Consider the following 23,866-nt stretch of genomic DNA (forward strand, 5'->3'; position numbering starts at 1 on the left):
TGGGCACAGTGGCTTTGTGCAGAATGTTGGGGAAGTGGCCACATGTGCGTGTGGTTCTCTGTGTGCACAGGAACCTGCTCGCGGCACGCTTGCACATGAGGCCCTTCTGCACCAGCTGAGGCTGAGCTGGAGCCTGCCTTCCCTCCACTGGATCTGCTTAGCCCTTCTGGGGAGAAAGGAACCTAGAGGACAAAGACCCAGCAGCTAGGCCCGCCAGCTGGAGCTCGAGTTACCGAGGGGCGGGTCTGCACTGCCCCTCCCCCCCCCCTCCCCGGGCCTTCCCTGGCGCCCAGCTGGGCTGCCCCGCCAAGAGAGCCTTGTGTGTGCGGAGCAGCCAGTGTGGGAGCGGGCGCTTTATTTGGATCAGGGGCCAGGGCCTGGGGCAGGCGGTGGGGCCCGGCTAGCCCGAAGCAGCAGCGCTGCGTTGGGCACCAAGCCTGCGGCCTGCAGCGTGACCGTGTCGTCGTGGTAGACCGTGGGTGGGAATGTACTGATGATCTCGAAGGTCGTGGCGTCCACGGCTCTGGGGACCGGGCAGAACTGATCAGGCCGTGTCCTGGGACCAGAGACCCCCCCCCCTCCCCGTAGCTGCCGGCCCCACACCATGCCCACCTGGCCTGTGCAAGCAGGGTGCGCACATCGCCAACAGTGTCCTCGGGCCGCATCATCAGCAGGAAGGCCTGCTCGCCGTTCTCAGACTTGATGCGCAGCATGGAGAGCAGGGGCGCCTGTGACTCGGGGGACTCCTGGCTCCTGTGGACCTAGAGGCCATCAGTGCCCCCTGGTGGCCCAACCCCAAGGTCCTCACCTCTTCACCAAGCCCTCACCTCTCACGCTCAGCAGCCAAGGCTGGTGTCTCCACCACAATCTCCTGGATCCGGGCAGGCAATGGGCAGCAGTTCTGGAAGGCATCGATGAAAGAGGACAGAGCCCTGGGCTCTGCTAGAGTCACACCCTTCCCCCCAATCCTTAGAGGGGACTTCTTCTTTACCAGGGATGGATGAGACCAGTGAGCCAAAAGGGGAGGGGTGTTCTGTGTAAACTGGGGCCCAAGCAGAAGAAATGGAAGGGAAGCTTTGGAAGGCAGCCCCATCATTCCCCTAAGAAGCCTTGAAGTCCCTCAGCGTAGTGGGGGAGACAGAACCCCACACAATGAACAGCTTCCCAGGGGAAGCTTCCCAGGGGAAACCACCCCTGAGCAGTGACTAAGGATGAGGAGTCCATAGAAGTGGAATGGGCACAGGGATGTTCCAGACAACATGGGCAGAGATCCCCTGGTCAGGGAAAGCTTCTCTGGAGGTGATATATTTGGGAAAGTGTCAGCAGTTCATGTGGCTAAAGCTGAGAATCAGGTTGGACTGGAAAAAAGAAAAGGTTAGAGGTGGGAAGAGGACCAACAAGGAGTGGTGGGCCTTGAGTGCCAGATAAGAGCTTGGCCTTACCCGAGAACCACTGAAGGGTCTCAACAGGGAAGGCCCAGATCCAACTTACGTTTTTACAGAAGCACAAGGACTGCTGGGGGAGGACAGTTGGCAAGGCAGGAGGGGAGGTGGCAGGCCAGTGAGAGGCCACTGCAGGTATCTGAGAGGGCTACTCTGGAGCCTCGACTAGCATGGCGGGCAGAGGGAACAGAGAGAAGACGTGGATTCTGGCAATGTGCGGTGAAGGAGGCAGCGTGGGGGAAACTGAGGTTTGGTACCTTTCACGGGTGGAGACGGGGGAGGAGCCGCGGGATGGGGAGTGAGGAAGGAGGAGGATGTTTCTGAGGGCCAGAAAGGGGTATCCAGGACTGAACTGGATAGTCTGGTCTGGACCTCGAGGGGGTGGCCTGGGCCCTGGGCTCACCCCTGGCCTAGACTCCGGCTCTCCCCTTCTTACAGCCATACTGCCACGGAGACAGCCCATCTCTGGATGCAGCCCTCCCTGTTTTCAGGAGTCAGTGGAACTGCCTCGAGAGCCTCATTTCTCCCTCCAGGCCCCCTTCAGCAGCCCTCGAGCCTGAGTCTCCAGACAAGCCACTGCTCTGGTAGGTTGGGCCAGGGAGCTCAAGATGGCTGGGGGAGCTAGGGCTGGCCTCACCTGCAGGGTGTCCCGGATGGGGCCCCGGATGTCAATCACCTCGCCTCGCCGGATCACAAACTTGGGGAGCCTGTTCAGAAACTTCTCAGCAGTCATCCTGGAGCCTGCAGGGAGTGCGTTGGGAGCCTGGGCCTGGGGAGGGACTGGGAGTGACGGGTGATGGTGGAGGAGGCCACCTGGAGCCTGTCCCACACAGCGGCCCTGCCGCCTGGCTCGGCCTCAGGGCCAAGCTCACCTGGGGGCTCCATCCTGTCCATGGGCTTGTGAATCCTCTGCCAGCCCACCACGCGGCCCTCACCTGGGAACAGTTCCAGCCTATTCTCCGGGTAGACCTGATTGCGCAGATCACTCACCTGGCAAGAAGGAAGGGTGAAAGCGGTGGGCCTCGACCTTCAGCCCTGGGCTCCACCCCCACCCTTGCTTGCCCAGAGCACGCCCCCCCCCCCCCCCAGGAACAGGCTCGAGGGACAGTCTGGTGCAATCCCCATTTTACGGATGAAGAAACTGAGGCCCCAAGAGAGCTGCAGTTCATGCTGCTCTCACCTACCTGGGCTCGGCTCCTCCTGCAAGCACCCCTCGCCATGCCGGCTAGAGCCACTGTACTGCCATCCTCCCCAGACAGCCCCTCTCAGGAGCCAGCCAGGAAGCAAGGGACCAGGGTGTTAGGAGAGGGCAGAGCCCGCCTTGGCAGGCACTACCTCCAACACCTCCAGTCGTGACTCACACGGTTTTCCAAGCCCGGGTGGTGGTGGTGGCACACACGCCCTCGTGCACCCTTGCTGTGGCATGACGCACCGCCTTCCGGCTGCGGCTCAAGAGTTCCCCCCCACTGCACCCCTCATCTCACCCCCGCCGGCAGGGGGATGGCTCATGCCGTGTCCTTCAGGCCCACGTTTGTCCCCACGGCACTGCCTTCCGTACCCATCAGATGGCTTCAGGAGCCCCTGGGGCAAGTCAGGCCACTTTTGCATGGAGTCTCAGGGACCCCAGGCTGTCAGGGTGTCCTGGGCGCTGGGGAGGGGCACTGGCCCTACAAGGCCGAAGGCTGTGCCTCCAGGGTGCCAGCAGGGGGCACTGCCTGCCGCTTAGCCACAGGCCGGTGCCCTTGCTAACCGGGCAACTGCAGCCCCTGCAGCCTCCCTGCCCTTCTTGGCCGGGCTTCAGGCTCACCCTCCTCCCCAGAGGTCATCAGAGACTGGGTCCCCTTAGGTGGGGCAGTGGCTTCCCACCTCAGACCGGGTGATGCCTGAGGAAGCTGTTTGTCCCCACCCCCTCCCAAATCCCCACACAGGGTGGTTTGAGGAGCAGCCCATCACCTTAAAGGGGACCCCGTCAGGGTACAGTCGCTGGAGCTCTGAGGGGAAGAAGCCGTCCAGAATGTCTCGGAGGCAGCGCTGCGGCAGGGATCGGAAGAGTGAGGCCCGACTGGACCCGTGCGGCACCTACCGCTCTGCTTCCTGTCCAGAGGGCGGGCCCCGGGCCCCGGGCTTACCCAGTGGGTCACACTCTGCACATATTCAGGGCCCCAGGACTTGGTGGGGGGAGGGGTTGTTTCTGCAAGTTGCACGTGGGCTTGGGTACCTATGGGGGGTGGGCTGAGCCCCCCATCACCAACTAATGGTGAGCAAGGGGAGGGGGCAAGGGCACCAGAGTGGCCTGTCTCCCCTCCCCACCCCTCCTACCTGTGTGGAGGGGTCATGGAAGGGCCGGAAGGGCCCATCGAACATCATGAGGCCATTCCGATAGAGCTTCAGTGGGATGGGCTCAAGGACATGGAGCCGTGCTCCCCCGGGCATTGGTGTCACCTGGGTGTCACCCTCTACCACCAGCTCACTGAGATCCTTCAGGCTGGCCAGGAGCCTGTCAAAGTCCACCTCGGGGGGCGCCAATGAGTCCCCTGGCAAAGAGGATAAACACCCATGAGCCTCTCTTCATGGCAGCTGTGTGCCCCAGCAGCCCTGGTTTCCATGGCCCCTTGCATGCTAAGCAGTGGCCTTCGCACCTCCTTAGGTGGCCACCTGGGGAGGAAGAAGGACAACTACCACTAGATAATAGCTGTCTTTTATTGAACACTCGCCGTATGCTAGAGGCTTAATGCCTATAATGCCACTGTCTCTTCATACGAACCCTATGCTGTAGGGGCTACAATCACCCCCATTCTTCAGATGAGGAAACCGCAGGTCAGGGGTTAATGGCTGCCTAGGGATGCACGGAGTAAGTGGCAGGAGCAGGATCTGATCCCAGCTCTGCCCGTGTCAGGCACGGGGTCAGCCACTGAAAAGCGCAGTGCAGAGCTCCCAGCTCTGGATGAAGTCCGTCTGGGTTCAAATCCCAGCTCTGCGGCTTCCACCTGTGTGACCTTGGTCAAGTCATTCAATGCTCTGCACGACAGCATTCTCTCCTAGAAGGGTATGATAGTGTCTGCCTCCCAGGATGGCTACCGGGGTGCAGGAAGATGGCCAAGTGAGGGCCAGCTCGGAGCAAGCACTCTGTCCAGCTGGTTACTGTTACCAACCCCACCTTGCACAAACGGACCTCAGGCCGATCCAGAGGCTATGACGCAGCAGTCATTGATCTCCATTTTACACATGAGGAAACAGGCCCACAGAGATAAAAAATGACTTGCCCCAGGTCACTTGGCAAATTAGAGGAGGAACTGACTCTAGAGTCTGCTTTTCCCACCCATCTGCACCATCCGGATGGGGAGCCTGGGGGTAGGGACACGTGGCTACTGGGGGGGGGGGGGGGATGTCAGGACAGCTGCTGGACAGAACAGGTAGGGGACACACAACTATTTCACACATCCCTTTGAGAAGCTGAAAGACGCTTTGGCCTCCTCTTCTGAAAAATGTGTTGTGCACACAGGGGTGCATACGCTTCAGGGGGTGGTGGGGACAGCCACAACAGATGCCAGAGTGGAAAGGCTGGAGGGCAGGTGGGATGCTGGAGGGGGACAGGCCAGGGGCCTGTTCTCAGTCCTTAGTCCTTGACTAAGGGCCTTAGTCCCTAGTCGATCTGGCTCCCAGTCTACTAGGGGTGTGACCCTACAAAACCTCAGTGACTTTCAGGGCCTTCTTGGACGCTATTTTCACCAGGACAGCCAGGCTGCGACAGGATGTGGGTCGGGACTCTGGGGACCGAATTCCTTTCCTCAGAGTGGTGCAATGGCTCTATAGGTGTGGTGGCTGTGCGGAGGAAGTACAGATGTGGGTGGCTCTGTTTCCTGTTGCCTCTGTGGCTGCTGAAATGGTAGGCCCCAGCTGGACTTCCCCCTCCCCTACATCTCCTAGGTTGCAGGGGCTGCACCGGCCCCCCACCTCCTCCTGGGGTCCCCTAGGGTTCCTGAGATTCCCAAGAAAAACTCACTGGACATTCTGGGCATTCCTGGCATGACTCAGAACAATATCAAGCCACTATTTTCCTTTAACAACAAACTACATTCAGAACACATTGGTAAGCCTAAAAATAATGCAAAAGCTCGTCTCATCGAACTCCTGTCCCCACCCCTGTACTCTTACAGGTGGAGACAGTGAGGCCCAGAAAAGTCAGATGACTTGGCCCACGGAGATCACATCAAGCGGACCCAGGACCACTCGGATACACTGGGGCCAAGGCTTTTTCAGAGAGCTGATGGGCACGGGATGGTCGGCAGTGGAAAGGGCTGGTGGAAGCCCAGGGGAGGATGCCAAGAAGCAACTAGAGTGAAAAGAGTTTGCTGAGGAAAATAGTGCTGGAGGCTCTCGGCCAGTGGGGCTAAGGCATGGAGAAGTGAAAGCCGGGCGGGCTGGGCACATATGGGGTGCAGCAGCCCAGGGGGAGACAAGGGGCCCAGGAGATAGAACCACAGCACCAGGCGGACCTGGGCTGAGAGAATAAGGCAGGAATCCTGGCATGGCCACCACGCGGCCAGCCGGGAGTACGCAACAAGAAGCCCGGCCTCTTGCCAGGTCACATGGGGTGAGGCAGGTCAGAGGTCTAATGAGGCATTTCCTCTCTCTCTCTTCCTTGGGATGGGACAGAATAGGAACCTCTATCCCGCTGCCCGCAAGATCCAGCAGGAGGAATGGACTGTAAGGACGACTCGGTGTTTACTTCGTGCCAAGCACCTAGAGGCAGCTGTTACCACTCCCGTTTTACAGGTGAGGAAACTAAACCTTGGAAAGCGACCTGCTCCCGCTCCTGCAGCTTTCAGGGCCCAGGTGACTCTAAGCTTCTGTTCTCGGTGCTTCATGCAGGCTGCCTCTGCTCCCTGGGATCCCTTTCTCAGGAGGGGTGTGGTTCAGGGAGAGACCATCTCTGAGGCCTCAGACAACTTTGGGAGCCCGTGATTCTATTAAAAAGAGGAGTTAGGCATGGAGACCAAGATCAAGCTCCTTGGCTCAACTCCTGAGACCCTCGAAGCCCGGGTACCCCAGCCTCCCCTCGACCTGTTCCCCCATCACTCTCTGGAGCCAAGGATTACTGCTTCCAAGCTGTGTGATCCCTGAGCAAGTGGGCCTAGCTCTTTGGGTCTTGGCTTCCTCTTCTATAAAATGATAATAAAAGTCCTCACTTCACAGGTGGCTCTGAGGCTCACAGGAAGTACCTGGCAGATGGTGGCTGTTGTCACTAACACCACACCCTCTTGCTCATCACTGGCTCAGTGTGCTCACTCACCATGCCCTCTGAGACGCCTTGCCAGGAGCCCCTCCCCTGGAGACTAAGCCTCCTGAGTCCCTGGAGCCTGCGGGCCTTGGCACAGGCTGTTGTCCTTTTCCATTCACTGGCTTGCCAGCCACAATGGGCACTCCTTGAATGCAGGCTAGAGCATCCAGCCCTAGTGGGTGCTCAGGAAGCACATTCTGGATCCATCCCTCCATCCCGCCAACAGGTCCGGAGCGTCCAAGCTCTGCAAGGCCCTGAGAATCATGGGTATCCTCATACCCAGAGTCCTTCCCTCCTCAAGATCATACTTGAATGAAGGAGACGGGGTGACAGCAGGGACAATGGCACGTGGTAAGTGCCACCGTGGAGGCTGCGGAGCCCAGAGGAGGGCCAGACCCTGCCACTCTCAGCAGGTGAGTGGTGGGCCTGCCCTGGGCTGGCTCATCACCCCTGCAGGAAGGACACACCTGCTGCTGTGAATACCAACGTGGTGCCCCGGGGCCCCAGCAGGCCTGTCCCCACCACCTCCCCCAAAGGCTGAACCAGAAATAGACCCGCTATCTCCGCACACCTGCAAGCCTGGCCCTGCTCTGGGGACCTGCATTCACTCTGCTCCTCAGGGGAACCAGTGGAAAGAAAACAGGGCCTCAGAGTCTGATCACTGCCAGGGGAGACCACAACCAATTCTCTGGCCCCCACGGTTGAGCATCATACCGCCTGCCCCCACCTCATCCGTGCTCTGCACGGTCCTGGCGTGCCTGACTGTCTAGGCCTGGGCACCCAGGCACCCCCACCAATATGTGCGTGGGCCCAAGCCCTTGCCCACGGGCCAAGCACCGTGCTGGGCACTCTGGGGCCTGACAGGGGCCGAGCAGCCATGGCTCGTGGTCACCGATCAGCCACCATGCGGCAGCCTGCAAGAACCCCCACGTGCATTGTGGCATTCGGTGCTCTCAGGGGCCCGGGCGTCACACACCATCTCCTCGCTCCACAGATGAGGACACGGACTCTGAGAGGTGAAGCAGTTTGCCCACACAGGTCCCCCACTCCTCAGCTGGAGCCTTTAACCCTGTCACCCCAATGCAGAGCCCCTTCCCACATGCTGGGCGCAGTGCAGGTGGCACAGTCTTGGCCGCAGGCACTCGAGCAGGTACTCCATGAGGTTGGGTTTGAGCTAAGCTTCCAAAGAGGGGATAAAAGGGGACCAGGCACTTTGGGGGGACACAGCACAGGCCTGACGGGGGGGCTGAGGGTGGGGAGGAGCCTAGCCTGCCTAGGGTCTAATCCAGGCCAGTTCCAGGGACTCAAGGGAGGCTCAGGGATGAGTGAAGACTTGAAACGGCACAGCTTCCGGGCAGGGGAGGGAAGAGGCTCCACCCAGGTGCAGGAGACTGGGGCTTGGGAGGAAGGGTGCTAGGGGACAGGCAGAGGCCGCAGGGGGAACGGGGATGTAGGGGGATGGCAGGAAGTTGCTGGTGAAGGGTGGGAGAGTGAGCAGCTTCACAGGGGACAGGGAAGGGGGAGGAGGAGCTCAGAGAAGACTGGGATGAGTGAGAGCAGGGAGCTCAGAGGGGACAAGGGGGAGTGAGGAGCTCTCAGCCCTGAGGCTCAACACCTGGCCATGGGTTGTGACCAGAGTAGGACTGTCCCTTTCATGTCTCCGCATACCCCCAAAGCACCTGGCATCCTATTTAACGCTCAATTTACCCGTGGGGAGGGTGGGAAGGGGTGAATGATCCAGCCTGAGGCCAAGTCCTTGCAAGGCTTCCCCTGTACTGGGTCCCCTTAAAGAGCAGTGGACTGCCCTCCCCAAGGCAGGAGTCCTGCCTCTAGACTGGTTGGCCCAACACAGATGCCCTGGGCCACCCTCAACCAGTCTGCTGGGGGGCCTGGGGGGAGTGGTATCCAACAGAGGCAGAGCCAGAGAAATGAGCCAGGGTATGGGGCCAGCAAAGGGCCGGTTTTGTGTACCCGGGGGCAGAAGCAGCCTGGCACCTGGGGACAAAGCAGGGGGAGGAGAAGGAACGGACCAGGAGGAAAAGCGGCTGGAGATGAAAAGCATCTCGTTCATCTGGCAGAAGAGCTCAGTTGAGGCCCCTCCATGTTGAAGAATCAGGAAGCCAAAGGAAGGGGTGCTTGGGTGGCTCAGTCGGTTGAGTGTGTCTGACTCTTGATTTCAGCTATCATGATCTCAGTCGTGAGATCGAGCCCCATGTCGGGCTCTGGTCTGACAGTGTGGAGCCTGCTTGGGATTCTCTCTCTCTCTCTCTCTCTCTCTCTCTCTCTCTCTGCCCTTTCCCCATTCTGTCTCTCTCTCTCTCTCTCTCAAAATAAATAAATAACCATTTTAAAAATAAATAAAAAGAAAGCCAAAGGAAGAGGACACACAGATAGAGTTTTGGCAGAGGGTTTTCACAAGTTGCTTTGGCTGTGAGGCACTCAGCTTCAGAGCCAGCCTCTTGTGGGCATAAACAAACAACACAGAGCAGAGTGAAGTCAGCTCTGTTTCTGGCGGGAGAGGGTGGGAATCCACAGGGCCAGGTCCGGAAACCAGCTGGCTGGTCTGACCCCCAAAGGAGCAGCAAGGCCCCCACTGCCAGGAGGAAGCCTGCCCTCCAACCAGCAGGGACATGCGGGGGGCCCAGGGCATAGTGCTGGCAGGCCTCTGGCCCTGGACCCCAGAAACGCCCTTACAGCATCTGGCAGTCACCTTCCAGGGCTCGGCCTCTCACCGCAGGACGGGGTGTCCCAGGGCCATCCCCAATTCCTCCTGTCAGCTCCCTAACGCACAATCACCAAGGGCACAGATTCCACCCCCTAAATCTCTGCCCTGCCCTTCCTCACCCTGCCCGCCAGGATCACCCTTCCACAGGACATCATCTCATCGTCTGCCTGGATGACTGTACCTACCTCCTAAATAAGCTCTCAGCCTTAAGTCTTGCCCTCTTCACTCAACAGTCAGAGACTTAAGTGCCTCCATTTTCCCATCTATAAAATGGAACAAGCCCTGGCCCACATCAAAGCTATTCATGAAAATGCTTTGCAAGCTCCACTTCCGATGGGAAGTGACGTGTTTAGTAGAACAAAGCAGTGAGGGAGCTGTGCCCTAAGATGTAGGGGGTCTGGCCAGGGCGCAGGCCTGAAGGGGAGGCAGGACTCCCATGTTTTGAGTCTCATTCTTCACTCAGCAACAAGCCTGTCTTGAAATCAAGACAGTATTGTCATCTTCCAAACACTCCCCTTGGGAGCTATGCTCATCAGTGCTTCCACGAGGCTGCCCCTGCCATCGGACTGTGCAGAACAATTAAACCCCTACTTGTTGGGCTGAGGATATGCAAGGTCAGTGCTAGGTGCTCTGCGTCTAACCCACTGACTCCTTCCCACTCTGCGGGGAAGGGTACACCATCATTTATTGATGGGGGACTGGAGGCTCAGAGAACAGAAGTCACGTGCCCAAGCCACACCTGGAACGGGTGATGGAATGAAGAGAAGGGCCCCGGGCTGACTGACTCCGGAGCCTGGAGAAGTGTACCTTCTGGGCAATCACCTCCATGCTTTGAAGAGAATGGACCCGGGCTTTCTATGGCCCCAAATCTATGGGGTGCAGCCCTCTAGATATTGGCAGTCAAGTTAAAAATAAAGACTGGTGGAATCTCACGGAAACAGGTCCCTTTCAACGGTCTGGCTAGAAGTGAAGCTAATAAAGGAGGTCCAAAGAGGGGACTGAGCCCTGGGACTGAGGGGCAGCTTCCAAAGCAGAGAAATCGTTTTTGAAAATCTTTTGGATGGACGCCATTTTGTAAACTACGGAGTGCAGCCTGAGACAAAGCCTGGGGTCTTGTTACATCTTGTATCTCAGGGTCCCTGGAGCCTTCGAAAGGTGAGCCAGGAGGGAGTTGGAGGCAAGACCAGAGGAAGAAAGTGGTGGCGGGTTAGGTGGTCAGTGATGGAGGCTGAGGCCTTTCCTCCCAGTTCCTGTGTCAGGAGCACGGATGGCATGGTCTCTGGACAGCTACTGGCCCAAAGGAAGGTGTTGTTGGAGAATTCCCTTTGTAGGAGGGGCCAGGGACAGACCCCCTACTCTACCTGGCTTCCAGAACTTCTTGGCTGTCATCCAGTCTGTGTTGCCATCCTCCGAGTCTGAGTTGTCTTCTGAGTCCTCCTGGTCCTCGGGCTCGCCCACCCACTGCAGCCCGTAATCACTGAGGAACCGCTGTGCAGAGAGAAGGGAAAGGTCCCAGGGGGCACAGTCAGTTCAGCCCCTCGGGGAACAGGCAGCATCCGCCCAGGCCCCAGCCTCAGGCCTCGGCTCCCAGAGTCAACTGGGCAGAAGAGATGGGCCCCAGGGTCTTGGAAGCTTTCTGGCTGTGACCTTAGGAAGCCACTTCACCTCCTAGAGCCCTGGGCTCTTTCCTGTAAAGCGGAGATGACAACACCTGACCCATAAGCTTGTGAGGACTCAGGACGGTAATTCAGGCCGAGTGCTTAAAGCAGGGTCTGGCATGGAGGGCCGCACGGAAGGTGGCCCTGATGGCAGCGGGGCACCCCACGCATCTGGCCCGAGCGGAGGAGCGGCAGGGACACGGGCTGCACAGGACCGAGGACGCGGTGAGCCACACGCAGCCGCTCGAGGGCCGGGCCTCACGTCCCCTCCGCCACAGGAAAACTTCTGACTTGTCTACACTTCCTGTCACTGCTTCCTCAGCTCCTTCTCTCCTGAACCCACTCTACCCAGCCCCTTTCTCCACAACTGACTGGAACCGCGCGGCTGCGGCCACCAACAGCCTGCCTGGCGCCAAACCCAGCGGCCCTCTTCCGTCTTCATCTCTTGCAACACACATCACTCCTTCTCGGTTTCACATTCCCAGCCGTCTTCGCTTAGACATCTTGCCTCACTCAACACGAACTCATCCCCAACGGTCACGACTCCGGGTCCCCCCCACTGCCTCCTAAAGCCCTGCGCCTCCGGGGCTCAGTCAGTGGCAGCCCCTCCACCCGGGCCTCAGCCACGACCCCGCGAGCGCCACCTGCAAAGCAGACTCGAACCCCTCCTCTCTGCTCCAGCTCCTCAGGTTAGTCCTGAGGAGGGAAATACGGGGCAGGGCCCCACATGGGATATGTGGGAGGGAGACCCAGACGGGCGGGCTCCCGGCCAGGTCCTGAGGGGCAGGCGCCTCTCTTACCTCCATCTCCCCCACCTGCCGCTGCAGCTGCAAGCACGTGGTCTCCAGCTGCTTCTGCCGCTGCAGGGTGACCTTGCCTTCAGGGAAAGATCAGGAAGGGTTCTGCCGCCCCGGCAAGGAGGCTGCCAGACCACCTCTGGCCTCGCCCGGCGTTCTGCCCTCAGGGTCATCTGGAGAGGCTGACCCTTGAGAACTCGAGGGGTCCCCTGAAAACTCTCCCCCTGACCTTGAGGCGGGGATGACTGGACTGACTCTCAGGAGACCGCCAGCCACCCTTCTCACCAACCCCCCCCCCGGGGGCTCCTGAGGGCACCATGTTCCCCGACATGGCATGCCCTATGCTCGGGGCTGGGCTATGTCTGCATTCGGGGGACCTGGTCCCACATAGGAGGGCACTGCCCTGAGTGCGTCATTGCCTCTCTCTGGGCTCGGCTGTCCAGGCCTCACCATAGGACTCAGCTTGATGCTCTTGGAGCCCTGATGTCCAGGAGCCACTGGCCCAAGGGAGGGGCCCCAGGAAGGCTGACCGCCCACCGGGAGCGCCCCTTACCCTGGTGCTCCCGGAGGGTCTGCAACATTTCCTCCAGAGCCCGTATCTTCCGATCCTACAGCAACAAGACAAGGGGGCGCAGGCAGGCCTGGGGGTTCCCAGAGCACAAAAGAACCCATCTTCCAGATGGGAAGATCCAAACTTTTTGCCTCTGTGGGGCACCGGGGAGTTGAAAGACCCTGCCCCTGCCATCCTTTGGCACAGCCGCTGCTCCTATGCCTCAGATATCCTTGTGGTTCCACTGAAATGGGGATAGGCGTGGAGCGTGCCCAAGTGGCCCAGCGCTCAGCAGTCACTGCTGCCACGTGGTGCAAGGCTAGTGGCCTTACTCAGCTGTAGAGAAGACCCTTAGCTTCTCTGCTCAGCTCCCGGGGACCCAGATCAGCCCCAGGCCATACCCGGCCTTGAACTGTGGAAGAGGTGGGTTCTAGAACCCACCCACCCTGGCCTACTGTGGCAGTGAACTCACTGGCCTCCCCAGCCTGGGCCCCTCCACCCCTCAGACCGGACCCTGGCCCTACCCCCACCGCTGGGGGTCCCACCTTGGACAGCAGCTCATCAGTCTGAGCCTTCACTTGCTGTTCCAGGTCCCGCAACTTCCTCGACAGGGTGGCCACCAGCTCCCAGTCATGGAATACAGGGACTACCAAACAGACAAAGTCCTAGAGCTGAGGCTGAAGTGTGGGGGTCCAGTGGAGGGGGGACGGGGGTCCGCAGAAGCAGAAATAAGGGTGATACTAACAGCTGCCACTTAGATAATAGGGACTGTCCTAAATACTTCACACATATCAGCTCATGCTGTCCTCACAATGTGCCCCTGAGGAAATGAACTGCTTTAGGAAACTGAGGCAGAGGTGCAGTGAGGTGTCCAAGGAGTATGAGTGAGTGCTGTACCATACAGGTCACATGACCAGTGAAGCATTTTCAGAAAGTCACCCTCAGTCAAATGAAGCGCCTATACCTTGCCACCCCCACCCCCACCCGCCCTGTTTACAGGAACACAGCGGAGAGAGGAGCAAGTCCGCACCAACGACAAACAAGTACACAGACCCGCATGGCCTGGCTCCTCACAGGGTCCGTGTCACTTTTTCAAAAGGCAAGGACTCTGTTCCACAGAGGTGTAACAGTCAAATGCAGTGCACGGCCCTGACCAGAACCTAGATCAGGAAAAACAATAGCTATGAGCTACTTCGGAACTCGGGAGATCTGAGCGCAGAAGCGGTGCTCCACAGCAGTCCTGAGTCCTCCGCATTCTTGGGTGCGGTCCTGGTCCTGGGGTCACGTGAGTCCTTATTTGTAGGAGATGCATGCTGAAGTTTTTAGAGGTGAAATGTCATGATATCTGAAATTGATTTCTAAGCGGTTCCTCAAAAAAAGACATTTACATTCGTACATATGTGTATATGGACAGAGAGCAAGCAAATTAGTGGCCAAATATCACCAACTGTGGCATCTAGATAACAGACATTTATATGGGTGTGCACTGTACCATTATTTTAATTGCTTTGTAGGCTGCAAGTTCTTCAAAATTAGAAATTTGGGGAAAGAAAACAAGACGGCACAAAAACAGACACTCAGATCAATGGAACAGAATAGAAAACCCAGAAATGGACCCACACATGTATGGCCAACTAATCTTTGACAAAGCAGGAAAGAATATCCTTGCTGAAGACAGTCTCTTCAGCAAGTGGTGCTGGGAAAACTGGACAGCGACATGCAGAAGAATGAACCTGGACCATTTTCTCACACCATACACAAAAATAAACTCAAAATGGATGAAAGACCTCAATGTAAGACAGGAAGCCATCAAAATCCTCGAGGAGAAAGCAGGCAAAAAACTTTTTGACCTCGGCCGCAGCAACTTCTTACCCCACACATCTCCGGAGGCAAGGGAAACAAAAGCAAAAGTGAACTACTGGGACCTCATCAAAATAAAAAGCTTCTGCAACAGCAAAGGAAACAGTCAGCAAAACTAAAAGGCAACCGACAGAATGGGAGAAGATATTTACATACAACAACATATCAGATAAAGGTTAGTATTCTATAAAGAACTTATCAAACTCAACATCCAAAAAACAAATAATCCAGTGAAGAAATGGGCAAAAGACACGAATAGACATTTCTCCAAAGAAGACATCCAGATGGCCAACCGACACATGAAAAAATGTTCAACATCACTCATCATCAGGGGAATACAAATCAAAACCACAATGAGATACCACCTCACACCTGTCAGAATGGCTAACACGAACAACTCAGGCAACAACAGATGTTGGCAAGGATGCGGAGAGAGAGGATCTCTTTTGCATTGTTGGTGGAAATGCAAACTGGTGCAGCCATTCTGAAAAATAGTATGGAGGTTCCTTAAAAAATTAAAAATAGAACTACCTACAACCCAGCAATTGCACTACTAGGTATTTATCCAAGGGAGACGGGTGTGCTGTTTCGAAGGGACACATGTACCCCAAAGTTTATAGCAGCACTATCAACAATAGCCAAAGTATGGAAAGAGCCCAAATGTCCATCGATGGATGAATGGATAAAGAAGATGTGGTGTGTATATATATACAATGGAGTATTACTTGGCAATCAAAGAGAATGAAATCTTGCCATTCGCAACTACGTGGATGGAACTGGAGGGTATTATGCTAAGCGAAATTAGTCAGAGAAAGACAAATATATGACTTCAAGCATATGAGGACTTTAAGACACAGAACAGATGAATACAAGGGAAGGGAAGCAAAACTAATATAAAAACAGGGAGGGGGACAAAACAGAAGAGACTCTTAAATATGGAGAACAAACAGAGGGTTACTAGAGGGGTCCTGGGAGGCGGTACAGGCTAGATGGGGAAGGGGCATTAAGGAATCTACTCCTGAAATCATTGTTGCACTATATGCTAACTAACTTGGAGGTCAATTAAAGAAAGAAAGAAAGAAAGAAAGAAAGAAAGAAAGAAAGAAAGAAAGAAAGAAAGAAAAAAGAAAGAAAGAAAGAAAGAAAGAAAGAAAGAAAGAAAGAAAAGAAGGAAAACAAGAGAGACACACGGGAAGGAAAGGGTCCTCTCCTTCCCCTGCGTGCTGCCCTGTGTGTGAAGCAGGAACTGCATTTGTCACCATCCAGCCACATGGGCTAACATGTCAAGGATGGCTCAGTGGAAAGACGGAGAAACCTGTTCAAGGATGTCTTCGAGTCAATGGATTAACAGCCCTGGAGCTGCTTCCTGGACTTCTTGGTGGGCAGGACAAGTCCTCCTCAATGTTCAGAAGAGTTTTCTCTGACTTGTAGTCAAGGCTTTGTAACGGATATATAGACCTCTGGGCCCGGTCAGCACAGACAGCACTGATGAGCTCCCAAGGCGGAGCGGGGAGAGAGAGGAGAACCCAGGGGAGGAGCGTCGCACTGAAAAGCTGGGAGGAAAAGAAGAAGCTAGCAAAGAGAGGAAAGAGCCTGGGAGGCAGAGAGAAATCTGGGAGAGCAGTGTCATGGCAGCTAAGAGCCCAGGGCGATCCGAGGAGGGCACGGTGCCCGGTGGCCGATGTGGAATGCTGCTGTGCACAGAAGCGAGACAGGCAGGCAAGTCCTTGACTGTGACCTTGGTGGGGACAAACGCCAGCTGAGAGTGGGGTGGGGAGCAAGTGCCAGGGGAGAGGCAGAGAGCGTGCAGGATGGCTCCTCAAGGAGCCCTGGTTGTTGCGTTTACTAATGAAAGTGTCCCCGGCTGGGATGCAGGAGATCCCGACTTTGTGTCTGAATGGTTGTGGGGCCAGGTGCTTCTGGTCTCCTTTTCCACCTCAGTTCCCTGTCCTATAACAACGAGGGGTGTTTGGTGCAGGACTGCCTCCCCCCTCACAGAGGAAGTGGAGGCAGAGAGACAGGAGGTTGCTCATCCAAGATATCACAGCTAGTAGAACATTCTGACCTCACGCCCAGCTCCTCCAGGCCCACAGCAAACTCCGACCCTGCCCGCCCATGCCTCCCCTGTGCCCAGGCCCATTCCACTCTCCCTCCTCCAGGATGCTTCCCTGTGAGCCCCATCTGGGCACCTCTGGGGTCAGTGTCACCACAGCCCTTGGGAGACAGTGCAGGCCAGGTAAGGAGGGCAGCCTGGGAACCGTGGGCTCACCCAGAACAGGCAAGAGTAGGTCCATGAGTCTCTGGGCCTCGCCCCTTCTCTGAGGCCCTCTCCTGCTGCTGGGGACCCAGACCTGTTTAGGCCTCTGTTCTCACCTTGCCTACTCACAGGAGCACCTATACCTCCATAGCAGGAAGGGACAGAGATTCTTTCTTCTGAGCCACGTCCGTCATTCAGCATATTTACCTCGTCTTCTGCAGACAGAGATGCCCAGGTCACCGTTCTGGGGCTGAGCCCCGGAGGAAACTGCGGCCTTGGGCTCTGGCCAGGATGAAGCAGCCTGTACTCTGTACCCACAAGTATATGCGGATAGAACACGTGGGACATCAGGGAGCAAGGATCCAACGAGAACAGGCTTCTTCTTGCAGTTCTCCCAGCCTGACTCTGGAGGGGACCCGAGTGGCCAATGCCAGCAGCACAGTGGAGGCAAGAATGGGGTTGGGATGCAAAGGTCTGAGCCTGCAGCGAGGATGGGTCAGCAAAGCAAGGATGGGGCTTCAGGGAGAAAAGGCTGTAATGGGCTAGAGGAGGCTGTCAGGAGGAGGACGGGGCTCAAATCCCACCAGCCAACCCCACAGCGAGTGGAGGGCTTCAAATGTTAGCAATGACACCTCTGCTAAGGGTGTGGGGCCTTCTGATCAGAGAGCTGCCAGGACGCCCTGTCCTCGGGGGCTGGGGGAGCCACAGGGAGCAGTGCAGCAACCGCTCTCCTTCTCTCCGTCTGCACGACCCCAGGGAGACCCAGCAGGTGGGAGGTGAGGGGGACACACAGGGCAGACCCCACACTTACCATCTCCGTAGATTTTTATCCCTCGCCTCCTGGGAACCCCGGGCAGGAAGGAGAAGGAAGACAGACAAGTTACGAATGTCATCAGGGGAGTGGCTCTGGGCACCAGATCCCCAGCCGAGCCTAAAGGAGAGGGAGGCTGGGCCTCTGCCTCCCAGGGCCATCCCCTCGCCGAATCCCATCCCTGGCACTGGGACAAGCCGAGGGACAGGCTTTGAGGTGTCCCCTCCTCCCAACGGAGACAGGTGGGGAAGGGCTGAGGGGCAGAGGCTTGGGTGGAAGACAAGAGATCCCAGGCCCAGGAGCCCAGCCCCAGCTCTGTTCTGAAATGGCTTTGGGACCCCAGGCCTGTCGCTTAACCGCTCTGGATCTCCTTGGCCTTCAAATGACTCAAAGCGGTATTCAGAAGAGAAAGGAGAGAGGTAAAGAAAATGCTTCGAAGGGATGAAAGTGCTGGACAGATGTAAAGAACTCCCTTTGCCGAGAGACCCCACCCCCCCCACCCCCCCCCCATGGCCGGGCCGGAGAAGTGGTACCATCAATGCTTGCGGACTAACATGGGGGCTGCGCCTCTCCCACCCGGCCCATACCTACCACAGGGCCCAGCCCAGTGTTTGCTCAGACGTGATGAAGGAGTTAAAAATTTTTGAGAAAGATAAAGGGGTCAGGGAAAGCTATGTAACTCCTCCTTGTTTTCCCTGAGACACTAGGAGCCATTCTCCTAGTCCACTGGGGGATGGGTGCGGGGGCGGGGGGGGGGGGTAGTGGCAAGAGGAGGCAGGGGCATGAACACAAAGACACCCCCCCTGAGGCTGGCTCCTTACCCTGGATTCACAGGCTCTGACTCCAGGGGGACTCTTCGGGTCTTGCCAAGGGAGGCCAAAGGCGAGCTCATAGTTCTGCTTCTAGATTTTAGCTGTCAGGAACTCCCTGAGAAGAAAGAAGGAAGTCAGTCCTTGGGGACAGAGGGGACCCAGGGCTTCGGGACCAGGGAAACGTCTCTTCCTGGCCCCTTGTCTCAGGAGGGAGCCTTGTCCAGGGAGCAGCACCCCTCACTTCTTCCCACTCCCCTGAAGAGGTTTCTGGAGGCAGCTTTGCCTCAGACCCCCTGTGCTGGATGTCTGCCCGATCCTCTGGATATCCTGCTCTCTGCTCTGATCCTGGAGGCCCCGGGCCTGGCTGGGAAAGGGCGATGGGGGAGGGGTGGGGTACAGAGAGGGGCTGGAAGCCTGGGACTCTCCCAACTTAGAGCCAGGGCATAAGACTACCCAGAAGGCCGGAGTTTTTGTCTATCCATCAAGGAGCTGGTTGACACAAAGCCCAAATGTCCCCTCCCCTCCCACAAGAACCCAGGTATCACTCTGATTCTCAGAGCCACAGAGGGGCAACCCAAGGGCAGAATGCGGCCAAGGCACTCTTTGTGGAAGGGAGGTCAAGGGCCCAGGCTCTGCACAGGCTCTGCCATCCACCAGAATAACCCGTGCCTTGGCTCCCTTGGTATAAAGTGGGGTTGGTGGTAGTACCAGCCAGGCAGGGTTATCAAGGGGATTCAGGGAAAACTTACATAAGGCACGGAGCCCAGTGCCACACTGAAAGGAAACACTTAAAAATGCGAACTGTGGGGGCGCCTGGCCGGCTCAGTTGGTGGAGCCTGCAACTCTTGATCTCGGGATTGTGAGTTGAAGCCCGACGTTGGGTGTAAAGATTACTTAAAAATAAAAAAAAACTTTAAAATTTTTTAAAGAACATTTATTTATTTTTGGGAGACAGAGAGACAGAGCACAAGTAGGGGAGGGGCAGAGAGAGAGGGAGGCACAGAATCGGAAGCAGGCCCCAGGCTCTGAGCTGTCAGCACAGAGCCTGATGGGCTCGAACCCACAAAGCACGGGATCATGACCTGGGCCGAAGTCGGACGCTCAACCAACCGAGCCACCCAGGCGCCCCTAAAAAAAAAATCTTTAAAAAAATAAATAAATAGTTTGTTACTAGACACCGGGGGCACTCACGCATGCTCATTTCCCTTCCTCCCTCTTTCCCTTCCTTCCCTCTTCCTTCTGGAAAGATGAATGCACATCAGGGATGGAATTAAAGACCACTACTCTATTCAATGAATTAAGTATATTATGTGGCTAATATCTAGAAATCCTAGAACCAAAGGACCTCTATCAGGGCTTGAATCAAGTCTTTTTAGGACAAATCCAAGGCAGTTCCACTTTGAAAATGTGTGGCACTGGCTTCCACTGGTACCCCTGAAGCCTCCCAGCAAGGGGACTGGTACCAGCTGGAGACAGCCTTCTGGAGTTTGGGACTCATGCCCCCATCATCCAGCCTTCCAAATATGCCCCTAGCCTGCCCCACTCTCTGCCGGCTCATCCAGGCATCCTCATGGTTTTTGTGGCCAAGTGTGATGGCCCTCGTGGTCCCCTGTGCCAGCGTCCAGCCAGAGGGCTCTTCTTAAACACAAAGCTGCCTTGCCGCTTCCCTGCTAAAAGCTCCCAATGGCTCCTTCTCACCAGAGGAAAGAAATTCAAAATTCCATAACACAGGTGATCGGGTCCCCGCCCGGGGCTCCTGACCTCACTCCCCCATCTCTCCTCTGCCCCCCCACCCCCACACTTGAGCCAGCCCAGCCTCCAATGCACCAGGCCTTTACACACATAGCTCCCCTGGCCTGGAACCCCTTCCTGGAATGTGGTCCCCACTCCTAAGTGCACCCTTCCCTTGGTTGGGCTCTTTTTTTTTTTTTTTTTTTAATTGTTTTTGTCTGTTTTGTTATAGTCTAAGTTTTTATTTTAAAATTACAGATTCACAGGAAACTAGGAAAATAGTACAGAGGGGATTTGTGTGCCCTTCACCCAGTGGCTCCCCAGCAGTGACATTTTACATTACTCTACGTGTGTACCCTACCCTGTTCTGCTATTTCACCCAGGTAACCACTAATGCAGTCAAGATAACTACTCCATCACCACAAAGATTCCATTTCCATAACGATCTCCCTCATGTCAGCCCCTTGTTAGTCACACCCACACTCCTCCCTCTACCATCCCCAACCCCTGGCAACCACTACTGTTTTCTTACTTCAAGAATGTTCCCTAAATGGAATCATACAGTACTGACCTTAAAAAAAAAAAAAAAAAAAGAGCTTTATTGAGATCTAATTCACATACTTAACCCTTTCAAAGTGTATAATTCAGTGGTTTGTAGTATATTCTTAGATTTGTGAAACCATCACCACAATCAATTTTTAGAACGTTTTTATCGTGCTAACAGGCGATGTTCCTTTTGTGGCTAACACTGCCCTCCACGAACTTTCATCAAACCTGATCATTCTCCCTTCTCCAAATTTTCATCACCGTAACGACCCTTCAAAAGAAACTGGTTAAAAAAAAAAAAAAAAAGACAGAAATTAACAAGTGTCAGTGAGGAGGTGGGGAAATTGGAACCTTAGCTGGAATGTAAAATGGTGCAGTGGCTGCGTAAAATGGTCTGGCAGCTCCTTAAAAGGCTAAACAGTTACCTACCTGGCTCAGCAATTCTGCTCCTAGGGGTGTACCCAAGAGAAATGAAAACTTACGTCCACACAAAAACTTGTATACATGTTCATAGCAGCATTATTCATAATATCCAAAAAATGGGAACAACCCAAATGTTCATCAACCAATGAATGGATAAAGAAATCTGGTACATCCTTACTAGGGAGTATTCTCGGCAATAAAAAGAAATGAATCCCATGTTGCCACATGAATGAACCTTGAAAACATTATGCTAAAGGAAAGATGTCAATCACAAAATACCACATGTTATGACCCCACTGATATAAAATGTTCAGAATGGACAATCTGGAGACAGAAAGTAGATTAGTTGACTAGGGCTGGGGGCAGCAGGTGGGGGTGGGGGTGCGGGGGTTAATGGGAGTAATTGCTAAAGGGTACAGAGTTTCTTTTTAGACTGATGAAAATGTTCTAAATTGTGGTGATGGTTGCCCAACTCTCATGAATATCCTAAAAACTACTGAAATTTACATTTCAAAGGCGTGAAATACATAGCATGGGAATTAGCTATTACAGAAAAAAAGGGATCTGGTCCCCAAACCAAACCCAACATCTTCCCTCAAAATAAGCTCCTCCCATGGGGCGCCTGGGTGGCGCAGTCGGTTAAGCGTCCGACTTCAGCCAGGTCACGATCTCGCGGTCCGTGAGTTCGAGCCCCGCGTCAGGCTCTGGGCTGATGGCTCGGAGCCTGGAGCCTGTTTCCAATTCTGTGTCTCCCTCTCTCTCTGCCCCTCCCCCGTTCATGCTATGTCTCTCTCTGTCCCGAAAATAAATTTAAAAAGTTGAAAAAAAAAAAATAAGCTCCTCCCACTTCTCCCTTCTTAATGGGGCCACATCATCCAACCACTAAATTTTCCTCTCCTTCCTTCTTTCTTAATCCCATCAATTACCATATCTTGTGGGTTAAACTGCAGTGTCTCTCACAGAGCTCCTCCTTTCCATGCCTACTTTGGTCATCCTAGTGGGGCTCTCACTGCCCTTCCTTGGGGCTATCACAACGGAGGCCACCTGACTTCCCTGCTTCCTGTCTCACTCCAGGCCAATCCAACACACGGTCTCCAGATTAACTTTCCCATGGGTTATAAGGGACCCCTGAGGGTGACGGCTGCCTCTCCCTATAGTCTGGGGACCCCTCAGCGCAGGACTCCGTCTCCTCCTCCCTCAGACCGCGGGTGGGCCGGAGGATAAAGCCACGTCTACTCCCCTCACGAGGGGGCTTCCAGGGGCTGTGACCCCCGCCTCAGGCTGGAGGCTCCTAAAGGTTGGACTGTCTCCCCTGCAGACCGGGGCTTTGAGAGGAAAGCTGTGTCTCATGCCCCTACATCTTTGGGACCCAAGTCAGGGTTGTGCTTGACTGGTAACGTCCTTCGTCACACGTACTCAGCCTATTGGCACCCCCCACCCCAGGCCCCAGTGCTCTCCAGCGCCGACAGGACCCGGCCGCCTGCACGCCTTCAAGTCCTCTGTCTCCAGCTGGAAGCGCTCACGACGCGACTTCTGTCACGACCTAACCCTTCCCTGGGAGCTGCGTCGCCTCCTCCGGCCTCCTCGGGAAGCCACGGTCGGCGGGGACTCGAAGCCGCTCCCGTGACGCGGGAGGCTGCTGGGAAACCCGGCCGCGGGGCTCGCGGATCCTCGGACTCTCGGAGCGAGGACCCCAGCCTGCGTGGGAGACTCCGGAGCCGCAAAGGTTTGAGCAAAGACTCACCACGCAGGGCCACCGAGCCGTCCCGCGGCGCCGCCATCTTGTTGTCACGCGGTTTCCCAGGCGACCGGGACCCGTGCGCTTCTCATTGGCTAATTCGAGAGTACCGCCGCCTGTGCTCGGATTCTATTGGCCCACGAGTCTAAACTCTTCGCGGAATGCTGCAAATCCCAGAATCCACCACTGTGAGGGGACTCGGGAGTCTGGAGAAATGGAGGGTTTCTTTATTCCCTCCCCCCGCGAAAGTGGGGAGACTCACGAAGCCGCCGAAACCTGACTTTGTGTAATCGGACAATGCAACCGTTTTTGCTGAGTTGATTTTTGGGGGAGATTATCCCGCTGAGTCTGTTTCCCCATGTGATCAGTACAGTACATCGCGGGGGCTTTTTTGAGCATGAATTGAAATGATGCAAGTACTTAATAAATGTTTCCTGAATCTGAATTTCTCTGCTCACTTCTTAACCAGATGGCGCCTTACAGGGATGCTCAAATCCTAGTTCCTTTGTGTAGAAGTTCAGGTGAGACTCCCTTTGCCTTTGGATAAGACATTGACTTTGAGTGAGACAATTCTCCCCAGCTTCATCTTAAAAAGTAAGATGTTAGGTTAGATCAACTAGAGAACATGGACTCTAGCCTCAGGAGTCCAGGTGTCTGACTTGTGTGTCCTTGGGCAAGTTATGCACCTTAGTTTCTTCATCTGTAAAATGGGGGTAATACCCCCCCGCCCCCAGGGTTGCCCTGAGGAGTAAAGGAAATAATGTATTCACAGTACCTATCACAACACCCATTCAAAGTAAGTTTTCAAAAACATTTCCTGCTTTTAACTATCTTTATCATTGCCTCTCAACCTTTCAGCTGCGGTGGTCTAAAAACCTATGACTCCTACTCTCAGGCACCCACTTCCTTATGCCTGGACTCAACCACCAAAACTGTCTCTCTGCATATTTCAGACTGCACTTTGTAATATTTTTCATTTGACTACTGAATTCAGGGGAGGGGCAGCAACTTGAGGGGTTCCTTACCCACCCATTGGAGTGAGAGGCAACTACGAATTAATGTGTGTCTTCCAAGTGCCAGATGCCAACATTATGAGGTTTACTGATGAGAAAACAGGCTCGGGAAAGGAAAGTGATTTGCTCGGGACTATGCAGGTGATCGGTAAAAGTAGATTCGAACCCAGAACTGTCTGCCTCCAAAATCTGTGCTCTTTCTAGAAGCTCCCACTTTGGTAA

The 23,866-nt window shown here is 55.5% G+C and overlaps 1 protein-coding gene across 7 annotated transcripts; it reads right to left on the reverse strand.

Annotated features, from left to right (window-relative positions):
• Positions 1 to 335: 335 nt before the first annotated feature.
• UBXN11 (UBX domain protein 11) lies at positions 336 to 22,735 on the reverse strand. 7 transcript variants are annotated; one of them, XM_042951718.1, is made up of 15 exons: positions 22,638 to 22,735; positions 18,203 to 18,308; positions 17,382 to 17,410; positions 16,687 to 16,785; positions 12,999 to 13,099; positions 12,457 to 12,511; positions 11,907 to 11,983; positions 10,810 to 10,936; positions 3,762 to 3,976; positions 3,396 to 3,473; positions 2,378 to 2,411; positions 2,080 to 2,183; positions 828 to 901; positions 613 to 753; positions 336 to 523 (listed from the first exon to the last, which is right to left on the reverse strand). In XM_042951718.1, exons 2-15 carry the CDS (start codon positions 18,271 to 18,273, stop codon positions 364 to 366), a joined length of 1,365 nt encoding a protein of 454 aa, XP_042807652.1. In that variant the 5' UTR covers positions 18,274 to 18,308; positions 22,638 to 22,735; the 3' UTR covers positions 336 to 363. The 7 variants fall into 7 exon arrangements, with proteins under 7 accessions (XP_042807652.1, XP_042807647.1, XP_042807651.1 ...); XM_042951713.1 differs by having other exon boundaries at positions 2,080 to 2,222; positions 2,315 to 2,411; XM_042951717.1 differs by having other exon boundaries at positions 2,378 to 2,432.
• Positions 22,736 to 23,866: the final 1,131 nt, after the last annotated feature.

The sequence above is a fragment of the Panthera leo genome, chromosome C1 (genome assembly GCF_018350215.1).
Source record: "Panthera leo isolate Ple1 chromosome C1, P.leo_Ple1_pat1.1, whole genome shotgun sequence".
NCBI classification, from domain to species: domain Eukaryota; kingdom Metazoa; phylum Chordata; class Mammalia; order Carnivora; family Felidae; genus Panthera; species Panthera leo.